This window comes from Lampris incognitus, chromosome 7 (assembly GCF_029633865.1).
Source record: "Lampris incognitus isolate fLamInc1 chromosome 7, fLamInc1.hap2, whole genome shotgun sequence".
Lineage (NCBI taxonomy): Eukaryota > Metazoa > Chordata > Actinopteri > Lampriformes > Lampridae > Lampris > Lampris incognitus.
The window spans coordinates 7,622,601-7,634,969 of NC_079217.1; the positions used below are offsets into that span (position 1 = coordinate 7,622,601).

At 52.0% G+C, this 12,369-nt stretch overlaps 1 protein-coding gene across 1 annotated transcript in view; it reads left to right on the forward strand.

Moving 5' to 3' along the window:
- Window positions 1–12,369, forward strand: part of cadm1b (cell adhesion molecule 1b) — a 224,176-nt gene that overhangs the window by 159,068 nt on the left and 52,739 nt on the right. Inside the window, exons 2-3 of the mRNA XM_056283760.1 lie at window positions 7,619–7,639; window positions 10,912–11,061. Of these exons, the coding sequence (XP_056139735.1) occupies window positions 7,619–7,639; window positions 10,912–11,061 (171 nt within the window). The remainder of the gene's footprint in view (window positions 1–7,618; window positions 7,640–10,911; window positions 11,062–12,369) is intronic.

The following is a 12,369-nucleotide window of genomic DNA, read 5'->3' on the forward strand; positions in this document are numbered from 1 at the left end:
TTGTGACTCATTTATTTGTGTTGCTGGGCGAAGTGTAGTGCAGCAGCTTTGTGCTGTCATGTTTTCAAATGTGCGTGGTAGTGTGGGACCTGGCAGCCAGTCAAAGACTTCTTAGGTCTCTCTCTCTCTTTTTTTTTTTATACATTTGAGATAACTGAGAGAAGCAAACGCTACCTGAGCCGTACAGGGTTGTCATTAAAGCCATTTTCTTTCTCTTCGCCGCTTTGTTGTCAGCTGGGAAGACATCCTGCTATTGCGTTTCAGGGCGATGAGAGCAGCTCTCTCGCAACGGAGAGATTATACGCCGTGTATTGTCAGTTTTAACAGATGCCAGTGATGCTGCAATTTCTCAATACTGGCCTTTTATTCCTCGGCACCGGAGTGCATCTATTGTCTCGCCTCTGCTTTTGTAGTCACACAAACGCACCTCGAGCATTACCGGCGCCACAGACAACAATTAGCAACAGCCGGCACGGCGCTAAATCCAATGCCTTTTTTTTTTTTTTTTTTTGGTACGCCACCATTTTGCAGGGATTATCTCTTTAATCTCCATAAGTGAAAGGGGTTTTCAGTAACGCCCGTTCTCCCGGGTCCCGTAAACAGCATAACATTCACAATTAAGTCATAAATCAGCCATTTACATACCACATTCCATCAATACTCATTAATTAGCCACTTCTGTGGGGATATATACGCCAAATCCTCTTTTTCTACAGTTTATCGAGCAGGAGCATGTTTTGCATCTCCCACAAGCATACCTGATTAATATGTTTCAGTCTGCTCCGGGTTTGGGGGTGGGGGTGGGGTGGGGTGGGGGGATTAGTGGAAGTATTCCCAGCGGTGTTCCCAGAGGTGAGTGTGTTCACCGATATCTCGCTGACAGGTAGGCCCGGATTAAGACGTAGCCGCAAATCAAATCAGCAGAGCAACTTGTTTAAAGGAAAACGCAACTAATTGCTGCTGCGATTGAGTCATTCCGCCAAGCTTTAATTAACGAGGTGTGCTCGGAGAAGTCAACAGTTCCCCTGGATCCGGAGCAGCACGCGGCGGAGTGCTGCCTGTCACGCGTTCAAGTTAGACGCCTTTCTGGAGATTATTTGAATTACACACGTATCTTATCTGGCATCACCGGATTCTCAAAGGTGGCAGGTTCTGTTTTTGTTTGGGGGGGGGGGGGGTTCACTTTTCTTTTTGTAAGAAGCGTAAACCGTCTTGATTGGCTGGCTGGCTGTTCTGAAATTGGTGACCGCAGATGCCAATCTGTGTTCCTTGAGTCCACTTGGCGAGCACCGGCTTCTACCATCAGACTTTCCTGAAGAAAAGCAGTCGAAGCCCTCCTCTGATTCTTTTAATTGAATGATAGCAGAGTGGACTACACCCGCCCCCGTCCCCTCCACTCACCCCCCCCCACACACACACACGCATGCATACGTGCACTCACACACCCACGCTTATGCAGACCCAGCCAGCTTCACATGCTCACACACACACACATACATCAAGGCACGTGCACACAAAAGGGAGCCAGCGGCAACCTCTGAGCGGCAGTTTTCCAGCATCCAACTCTTGATAAGTCCTCCTATGCGGCGCCATTTCACACTTGGCTGACATGCAACAAGCCGCAGATCACGAGCATAAATAAGCCAGGAAATGTTTAACCTGAAAGGAGCGCGGCGTTAATTCAAAGACATCGCCCCGGTTCTGAGGAAAGACGTCGCCTCATTAGTGTTACCCCACTGCTTTTACACAGCGGCGGGGGGAGACGGTTGGGTAGGGGTGGGGCGGGGGCGAGTGAGTGGGTGGGGTGGGGTGGGGGGGTGAAGGCAGTGCATCGTTCTTCCCACACAGGCGTCAGCCCTCTCGGGATCTCAGCCTGCCTCGGTGACTAACAAGTAGCGTGGATTAGTGTGGATTTCGTCCCGGTTACAATGGCTGCAACGCCAGATGCTTATGTCTGAATCCGGAGTCGCTCAGAACCTCGCGTTTTGTTTTTTTAACACAATATGTAATGCAGTTCAAGAAGTTTTGAAAAGAGCACTTATCTGAAAGGAAATGTGGCATCGTTAGGAAGGTGTTGCACTTTTCGTCTTGAGGTAAAAGGGAGAGGCGGCTTGGAGAGGAGGGCCGACGTGATTTCGGCGGGGCGGTTGGCCTGCCGGGTCTCATCCGGCATGATTGACAGATTGGTGCGACGGCAGCGCTTGCACGAGTGCCATCACGCGCATATCCTCCTGGAATCTGTCTATCAGTCCTGTCTAAGCAGAGCGACAGCTATGACATCTAATCACAGGCAGGCTGGCATCTCATAACTCCTACCTAATGTGCAGCAGGTAGAGAGGAGCGCATGGGGCGGAAATACGACATACATACAAACACAGAGCTATTTATAGCCCTCGCACCGAGGCCACTGGCAGGAAGTAGATCACACCGGGGGGCGGGGCGGGGGGGGGGCTTATCGTTGAGTGAAATAGTGCTGAAGGCTCTGCACATTGTTGAGTTGTTTTGGTTGACACGCCTCTTCAGTGTCGCGTGGAGGTCGGGGACAGTACCTGTGGAGTGGCAGACTGGGGTGGTGGTTCCCATATTTTAAAAGGGGGACCGGAGGGTGTCCTCCAATTATCGGGGCATCACACTGCTCGGCCTCCCTAGGAAAGTCTACTCTAGGAAGCTTGAAAGCAGGCTGTGACCGACTGTCGAACCTCAGATCCAGGAGGAACAATACAGATTCCGTCCTGGCCGTGCAACAACGGACCAACTCTTTACCCTTGTGGAAGTGCTGAGGGGGGCATGGGAGTTTGACCAGCCAGTCTACATGTGTTTTGTGGGCTTGGAAAAGGCTTATGGCTGTGTACCCCGGGGCACTGTGTGTGTGTGTGTGTGTGTGTGTGTGTGTGTGTGTGTGTGGTGGTGGTGGTGGGGTACTGTGGGAGTATGGGGTACCGCGGCAGTTGCTACAAGCCATCCGGTCCTTGTTTAACCAAAGTGAGAGCTGTGTCCGCATTCTCGGCACAAAGTCAAACAGGTTTTCGGTGGGTGTCGGACTCCGCCAAGGTTGTCCCTTGTCTCCGATTCTGTTTGTGATATTCATGGACAGGATCTCAAGGCGCAGCCAGTGTGAGGAGTGTGTCCGTTTTGGCAACCTCAGAATTAAATCTCTGCTCTTCACAGATGATGTGGTTTTGTTGGCTTCATCACGCGACCTCCAGCATGCACTGGGGCGGTCTGCAGCTGAGTGTGAAATGGCCGGGATGAGAGTCAGAACCTCCAAGTCTGAGGCCATGGTTCTCTACTGGAAAATGGTGGATTGCTCCCTCGGGGTTGGGGATGCGTTGTTACCTCAAGTGAAGGAGTTCAAGTATCTCGGGGTCTTGTTCACGAGTGAGGGTAGGATGGAGCAGGAGATTGACAGGCGGATTGGTGCAGCATCAGCAGTAATGCAGACGTCGTACCGGACCGTTGTGGTGAAGAAGGAGCTGAGCCGGAAGGCAAAGCTCTCAATTTACCAGTCAGTCTTCGTTCCAACCCTCACCTATGGTCATGAGCTTTGGGTAGTGACCGAAAGGGTGAGATCGCAGATACAAGCGGCTGAAATGAGTTTCCTCTGTAGGGTGTCTGGGCTCAGCCTTAGAGATAGGGTGAGGAGCTCGGACATCCGGAGGGAGCTCGGAGTAGAGCCGCTGCTCCGTCGCATCGAAAGAAGCCAGTTGAGGTGGTTCGAGTATCTGATTAGGATGCCTCCTGGGCGCCTTCCTTTGGAGGTTTTCCAGGCACGGCCAACTGGGATGCCTTAGGATCCCCCAGAAGCTGGAGGGCATTGCTGGGGAGAGGGACGTCTGGAGTGCCTTACTTAGCTTGCTGCCACCGTGACCCGACCGCACAGAAGCGGCTGAAAATGAATGAATGAATGCATGAATGAGATAGTAAAAGCGTCTTTCGTTTTTGTTCAAAAACTGTTTTTTGACAGTTTGAGCTTCTTTCTTCTTTTTTTTAAAGTTGAGAGGAGAGAAATGGGAAATGTAGCCCAGAGAGAGACTGACTTGACACCCAGCGAAAGTCAAATTCGAGGCGCGAGTTGACATGGCTGTCCCGATGACGCCAAGGACACAAGGTCAGAGACCGTTTAAAACAGCGGAGACAATGGACGCTTGTCAGTTTAGTATAGGACAGTTTGAAATGTTCAGATGGCAGCACTGACAACATACAGCCATACAAAGTCATGCTGGCAGCAAAACTGGCCAGTTGAAGTGACTTTGTCTGAATATCACAGAAAAAACCCTCGGATCACGTTCCCACTGAAGCAGCTGCAGTATGGTTATTTGCGACAGGTCACATAAATTTCGGCGATCCTCGAGGCAGTGGGTATCGCATGTGTACTGCAAGCATCGGTAACGTGGAGAAAAAGGCCGTTTTGTGCGAAAACAGCACGTTGTGGAACAAACTTTAGCAGTATGTCACAGAACATAAGATGTTAGGCGTATCCAAGATGGCACCCAAGTGAAATGGCTTCTCTAAAGAGGTTTCGACACAGTGTCGTCGATGCAAAGCACAACTGTTGTGTGACTTTGCTGTGATCAGAGTGATACAGGACCACTGTCTTAAGTTTGTAATTGAAAAGAAGGCCTGGTATTGACCTCACATTCTCAGTTAGGAAGCTAACGTTACATTCACATCATATCCTGACTGGATGCTGTAAATGTACATTGTAGAATAGATGCTTTTGAACCAGTTCAACGGAGCTAAAGTGAGCTTGTCAGAATCATGCTTTTTAAGCTAACAGACAACCCAGAAAAGCAAGCCGATGCATCAGAAACACTTGTCAAAAGATTAATTTGCTTGAGCCTGAGAGTGCAGAAAAATTACATTTTGCCAATTTTCTTACAAATAAGTATTTTTTTAGATGCACTTAATCACAAACACGGCACTGTGGTGCAGCGGTCAGCGCGGTTGCCTCACAGCAAGAAGGTCCTGGGTTCGAGCCCCGGGGTAGTCCAACCTTGAGGTCGTCCTCTGTGTGGAGTTTGCATGTTCCCCCTGTGTCTGCGTGGGTTTCCTCCAGGGGCTCCGGTTTCCTCCCACAGTCCAAAGACATGTAGGTCAGGTGAATCGGCCATACTAAATTGTCCCTAGGTATGAATGTGTGTGTGTGTGTGTCAGCCCTGTGATGGCCTGGCGGCCTGTCCAGGGTGTCTCCCCTCCTACCGCCCAGTGACTGCTGGGATAGGCTCCAGCATCCCCGCGACCCTGACAGCAGGATAAGCAGTACGGATAATGGATGGATGGATAATCACAAACATTTTGAGGGGTTCACCCTCCCCCTTTTTTTTAGCACCTTTTAGGTGCTTCACATCTTAACAGTCGTTCTCGACAGAACCAAAAGTTGACAGGCCCCCGTCGTAACGTCATAACACTGGATTATTTTGTTTGTGAAATCTGCAGCTTTCCAAAATTATACCCAGTTAAAGCAGATGCGGTATATATTGACATACAAGCTGATAATGAGCAATTTACACAGTGTTGCTGCAAGCCTATAATTACCTGATAATTAAAGCAGCTCAAAAGCCTCATTATAGGATGTCCTCGGGGCTCATTGGGCTGGGACACACTCCCTGTGCTCATAAGTTTGAGTCCAGACTGTCAACCTCAATCGCATGTGGTTTCCTCCTTCTGAAATCCCATCTGTCTCTGTGTGCTGTTGACTGTGAATCGAGGGCCGAAATCCCTCCCAGAAATGTAGGGAATAGTCTCACTTCACGTGATGGGATTGTAATGACGGCAACGCTTCGATTTATTCTGGAAGGCATGCACCGTAAAAGACAAATAAATACACCGGGTTTGTGGATGATGTTCACAAGGTGCTCTCCATCATATGGGTTTTGTCACCGGTTCTTAACAAGCACACGTGCCGCATCTCACACCCTTATTATGCCTGGCGGTGACAACTATATATGACACTTTAACATACACCGCAGCAGACATTGCCCAAAGCCACACAAGAGTACCGACACTTAAGACCGTGTGACATACTGGAATATTCATAGATGATGTGTGACTATCCGTGTGTGTGTGTGTGTGTGTGTGTGTGTGTCAGGGAGGGTGGGTACGTTACGGATGGCAGGCAGTGAGTGATAGAAGCGCTCCCCCGGGTGCGGGCCTCTGGGCACTCCAGTAGGGGCCTTGGGAACATGCCAGTCTCCTCGTGCCCCCATGTGAGATGCCAGTTTGGGCGGGCACCGTTCCGAATGGGCGCCCTCTCCTCCAGCACACATCGGCGGTCCCGGGGGAGTGTCTCTAAGACTGTGGCTGCGCCAGCGGAGGGTTTGGCTGGAATCTCAAACAGAGAGAGAGGGAGGGAGAGAGAGAGAGAGACGGACAGAGGGAGGGAGAGAGAGACAGAAAGAGGGAGAGACAAACGGAGCAGGAGAGACACACAAGAGGGGGGGGGAGTGAGAGAGACGGACAGAGGGAGGGAGAGAGAGACAGAAAGAGGGAGAGACAAACGGAGCAGGAGAGACACACAAGGGGGGGGGGTGAGAGAGACGGACAGAGAGAGGGAGACAGACAGACAGAAAGAGGGTGAGAGAGAGAGAGAGAAGGGGAGAGACAGACAGACAGACAGACAGAGAGGGAGAGAGACAGTGAGAGAGACAGAGAGGGAGTGAGAGACAGAGAGAGAGGGAGACAGACAGACAGAAAGAGGGTGAGAGAGACGGACAGAGAGAGGGAGAGACAGACAGACAGAAAGAGGGTGAGAGAGACAGAGAAGGGGAGAGACAGACAGACAGACAGACAGACAGACAGAGAGGGAGAGAGACAGTGAGAGAGACAGAGGGAGTGAGAGAGAGGGAGACAGACAGACAGAAAGAGGGTGAGAGAGACAGGGGGGGAGAGAGAGACAGACAGACAGACAGAGAGGGAGAGAGACAGTGAGAGAGACAGAGAGAGACAGACAGACAGAAAGAGGGTGAGAGAGACGGACAGAGAGAGGGAGAAACAGACAGACAGAAAGAGGGGGAGAGAGAGAGAGAGACAGAGTGAGAGAGACAGAGAGAGAGAGAGACAGAGAGAGACAGAAGGAGCGCGAGACGGAGAGGGGGCGAGGGAGAGGAGGGAGAGAGAGAGACAGAGAGAAACGGAGAGGTGGAGAGGGAGACGGCTTATTTTTTTTTAAAAAAAGAAAAGGAAAAGAACAAACATTCCCCCTCCCACGTGTTTCTCTGTGATCGTTGACACCGAAAAAACCCAAACAAAAACAAAACAGAACTCGGGTGTTTGCCGGGTGACGGAAAATGAAAAAGTGGGGCGAGACTACCCTAACCCTGTGGGGGGGGAGGGGGGGGGGGGTCACGCCTTCACAGATAACACGCTGGTTTGGTCTGTGAGGTCTTGCTCGCGTTAGGGCGCGCCTGTTCTCCCGGGCGGGGGTTCACGCGCGAGTCGCCTCGGTAATTGCGCGAACGGGCCGAATTAAATTCCACGCCGCTCCGCGCGCGGGCGTCTCGTTAAGGCAGGGGCATTGAACGTGTGACACTGATGAAACATGGCTGCTTGTATCTCCCCCTGCTTACCTTCTGCCTTGTTTTCTTCTTCTCTCCTCCGCCTTGCCTCCGCGCCGCTACAGGAGCCGCTGAATCCATGACAGGTACCGCCCCCTTTTTCTTCCTCTGCTGTTTTATGTAACAATGTCTGCTTCTGCCGCTTCCTGTCAGCCAGCCGCTCGCCTCATCCCTGCTCTCTGGTTTTGGGGTTTTCATTCTAACGTGGACGGAGCCCACTTTAATGTCCCGGGCCATGAAGTCCTGGCGAACTGTAGGTGTCTCTTAATCTCTAACAAGCGTGTTTTTATGAGACGCTTGGCAGTCACCGCCAGAAAACAACTGCCAATTATATCACGTAGGGATTACGTTGTTTGTCAGGAACGTTAATTCTTTCTAAAAATGGCCCAGCCCTCGTTATATTACGGGAGAGGGAAAGAGGAGAGTGTGTTCTTCTGGTGGGGTGGGGTGGGGGGGGGCATCTCTTTTTAATTTCTTCTTTTTTTTTGCAGTTGTACTATGGCATCGTTAGACAAACGTGGAGCTTGTAAGAAAGCTCATCCTCTGTCAAATCAGAGGGCCAGACATTTCTGAAAGCCCCCCTACGCCGAGGGTCCGCGGCAAGAAATAAATAAAGAATAAAAAGGGCCCGGCACTGATTACGACTTATGACGGAGGCCCCGTTACTCGCCAACATCCTTGAAACGGCATTTGATCATGAGGATCAGGGTCTAATGACTGAGCTGGGGATGGAGACGTAGCAGCGGATCGGGAACATCAGAGGGGGGAGGGAGGGAGATAGGGGTGGGGGGTGGGGGGGGGCTTTCATTGTTAATGACCCGTCTGTCGGCCCGGTTGTTCCTCCAGACAGCGATGAAGTCAGGGGCTGGCTGTCCTGCTTTCCGCTGGCCCCCTTTCATGTCTTTTGATGTCAAAACAAGAGGAGGGAGGTTCAAAGGGGCGGAGGACACGATTCCGGAAGGTGCCCGTTTCCCCCCAAACTTCTCTCGGAAGGGAACCGGGTTCCGATAACGTCTCCCGGTTCGGTTGACCTTTGTCAAAAACAACTTAAGCAACGCGACCCCGTGCCGTTTTCCCCATTTCCAGAGTGGCTGATGGAGCATCACGTCCAACACATGATTTTATGTACCCCCCCCCCCCCCGGATGGCTGAGGGAGGGCGTGCGGCCTTTCTTTTTTTCCCCCCCGGATGGTCCACATCTCCCCTCAGACTGCCTCGTTCAGCGTGTTGTGATGTGGGAACAGGAGGGCAGCCATGTGTAGAGATACTGGCACTTCACTCTCCCAGACAGCTGCTAGAATGAGTGTGAATTTATCAGCCAGTCATCTGTGCCATGCCTCGGCCCACACCTCTTCTTCCCCTTCTCCCCTCCCCCCCCGCCCGCCCGCCCACCTCCAAGAATTAATGACTGCCTCTCCTCATTTGCACCCAATCATGACCAGGATGCCGAGGCAATTGAGAATGTTTACTCCGACTGCGAAAACCCTCCATGTTCCACAAAGTGGCCTGTTTTCACTTTGATGGGATTGCTAATCACGGCGACGTTATTTATGTGTGTTTTGAATTGGAGATGAGCCTAGGCTGGGATATTGGAGGGGGACCAAAAACCTTCCTTAGGGCTGCTAAAACCTTATGGAGAATTTATCTATCGCACCCCCCCCCCCACACACCCCACCCCGTCCCTTCCTCTCGGTCCAGCAAGATTGGAAGCAGAATAACCTTGCTTTGAGGCAGCTCCATGTTGCCCGCTTTCGCTGCCAAATATCTTACTTTTACTGTGCTGAAATAAAACAGACATCAAAACCCTCCACGGCGCCTCGCGCCGCCTCCTCTGTAGTATTTAGCGCAAGTCTGTCGGAGCCGGTTGGGCTTCCGACAGACTCGATTTCATTCGACACTTACGCACAACAACTCGGCACGCACTATATGAACGTCATTTTGATTGGATGCTCACGACTCTCAGCTAAGCCTTCCTCTTACTCCCCCCCCCTCCCCTCCCCTCCCCTCCCGTCCAGATTATAAAGCTGTAATGTCAATGTCTGCGCACATTCACCTGTAGCAGACGCGCGAGTATGAACCCCTAACGGCCTGTAGTGTGTACTTTTCACTCATGATCTCGGCCTGTTTTCACTGATTACCCTCATTGTGTCATGAACCAGCTTGTGCCCCCGGCCGCGGCGTGCAATGAAATGGGGCAGTTCATTACATCGGACAGGTCTGAGGAGCCTTCCTCCACCGGAGGTTAATTTCTCATTGCCTGCCGCATTCACGCGGCTTATCCTGCACCGTGTTAGTTTGGCCGTCTGTTTCCATTATCGCCCCCCCCCTCCCCCCCCCCCCCGAAAATGCAGGTGTGTGTTTTCTTCTTCTCCTCCCTGTAAATGTCAGAATGCAACGACAGCTCAGGCATGCAAATGTGCTTCTGATGTTCCCTGGGAGCCGCGGCTCAGAGCCTTGTTCCCTTTGCCCGTGCAAATCTGAGGCGTTTAAAAAAAGCGTTCCCGATTCCTCGCCGCGCTCCTTCGGCTCCTGCCAGATAAATATAGCGCAAGGTGACTCTTGATTCTGCTCCCCCACACCCCCCCCACACCCCCTTCACCTGGAAGATAGGAAACAAAGCCAGCCTTTCTTTTCCAGGAGCGAAGGGGCTGCGCGGCGCCGGTTATAACGACGAGGCCGGGACGCCGGAGTGCAGAGAGTGAGGCTCGGTGTCTCGCAGCAGCGCGATTCCTCGAGATACCGAGCAGAACCACTGAGCACATACTGGTCACATGGAACCGCAGATGGAGGACTCTGATAAAGCTTATCCATAAACAGCATCCAGGCCCGACTCATCTCTCTTCCCACCCCCCTCTCTCTGTCTCCCTCTGTCTGTGTCTTCATCACCTACCCCCCTTCTCTCTTTCATCCTCTCTCTCTCTCTGTTTAACACTCCCCTCTTCCTCACACCACCACCACCACCACCACCACCACCACCCCTATCTACTACCTACCACTCTATCTCTATCGCTCTCTCTTATTCTTTTTCTTTGTCTAATCTTCCTACCCCCCTCTTCTCTCTCCCAACCTCTGTGGGCAGCGGAGCTTGCAGCCCATCTGGCACTGACTCACAGGGCCCACTCTGAGCCGGGGGAGATCAATAGTGACAAACATTGCACATGGCTCTTATATTAGAGGGATTAGACATGGCTGCAAACAGACAATCGACTTTGCTGACAAACTGTCCCCGTTTCATAAAATGTAAATATCCCACAAACTCCAGTCTGGCGGCAGTGTGCTTTGACTCATTTGAGTTTTTGATTTCTGATCGGGTTTTTTTGTTGTTTTGTTTTGTTTTTTTGCTGTCTGTGTTCGTCAGATGTCGAAGGTCAGAACCTGGGGACCGACAACGTGTCGGTGGTGGAGGGCGAGACGGCCACCATCAGCTGCAGGGTGAAGAACAACGACGGCTCGGTCATCCAGCTGCTCAACCCCAACAGACAGACCATCTACTTCAGAGACGTCAGACGTAAGTGCTGTCAAGGGCGGGCCGCCGCCGCCGCCACACTGCCCCCTCTTGGCGTGTCGTCTCACCCTCGCGTCTCACGTTTCAGGGTCTCTCTCTCTCCCTCTCTCCCCCCCAACCCTGCCGGCTTTGACATTGCTGCTGTGAAGGTATCGGGTGTAGCGAACACTTTGGGAGATGACTTTGCTTTAGATCGTAGTATGTATATAAATAGCCTGCGCCGTGTCCTTGAATTTTCGTACCTTTTTTTTTTTTTTTGAAACGCAAGTCATTAACCTCCGATCGGGCGGAGATTAAATATTAGATAATACGCAGGGCGGCCATAATGGGAAGACTTTTGTGTCCTTATCACCGATTCGACTTTACGATAATCTCCCAGATTAGGAAATTGGACATCGATTATGCACGAGCATACCGGCCTCTTCCGTTTTCAGCCCAAGTTTGCCCCCCCCCCCTTTTTTTTGTTGCTTGTTGGCACCCTGGGATGTGAGCCAGGATCCAAGGTGAATAAGGAGCACCCTTTGTTTCATCCTAGATTACATCCCAGCTGTGGTCTCACAAGTCGGGGTAGCCAGACGCGTGTCCCGTTCTCCGCTCGGCCAACGGCGTGCCCGCCTGCGTGTCTTCCTCGTGTTTTGCCGTAATCTAATATCTCGGGCGCACACCCTGCCGAGACGGCTGAACTATCACTGCTCCGTCCTTCAGAGTACCCACAACCACCTGAAACCGGTGGGATGCTTTATTGACCCCCGTAGGGAAATCTTCTTTTTGCCTTAACCCCCCCCCCCCCCCCGCAGGGAGGTCAGACGGTAGGTCGGCTGCAGAACATCTCCCCCGGAGCTGGTTGAGATTCAGCGTCTGGTTTGAGGGCACTTGAGCACAGCGGACACCCGCCAACACGTAGGTTTCAACCCGGGTCCTCTTTGTCCTCGCTAGAGGACAGTTGTCCTGACTGTTAAGGCCGTACATACAAAACATCACGGGGCACAAGTGTTTCTCCTGGTATCCCGCGGAAGCTGCTACGAGGACTTTTCTTCGATAAATCCCCAGTCTTAACTTAAGTACCGACGCCTCCGTACGACCGACACGAGCAAAGCAACCCACCAAAGAGAGGATGGAACACCGCCACAAACGCTCGTCCCCGGCGTGGATCCCCCACGAAATCCCAAGAAATGATTTACGGCACGGCGGGATGTACAGTCACAACTAGAGACACGTCACCTCGCCTCGCCGTGTTGCTGGCCTACGCCTGTTTTTCTAGAACGCCATTAAACCTTTCCCTCCTCTCCTCAGAACAAACGCACAGCTGCC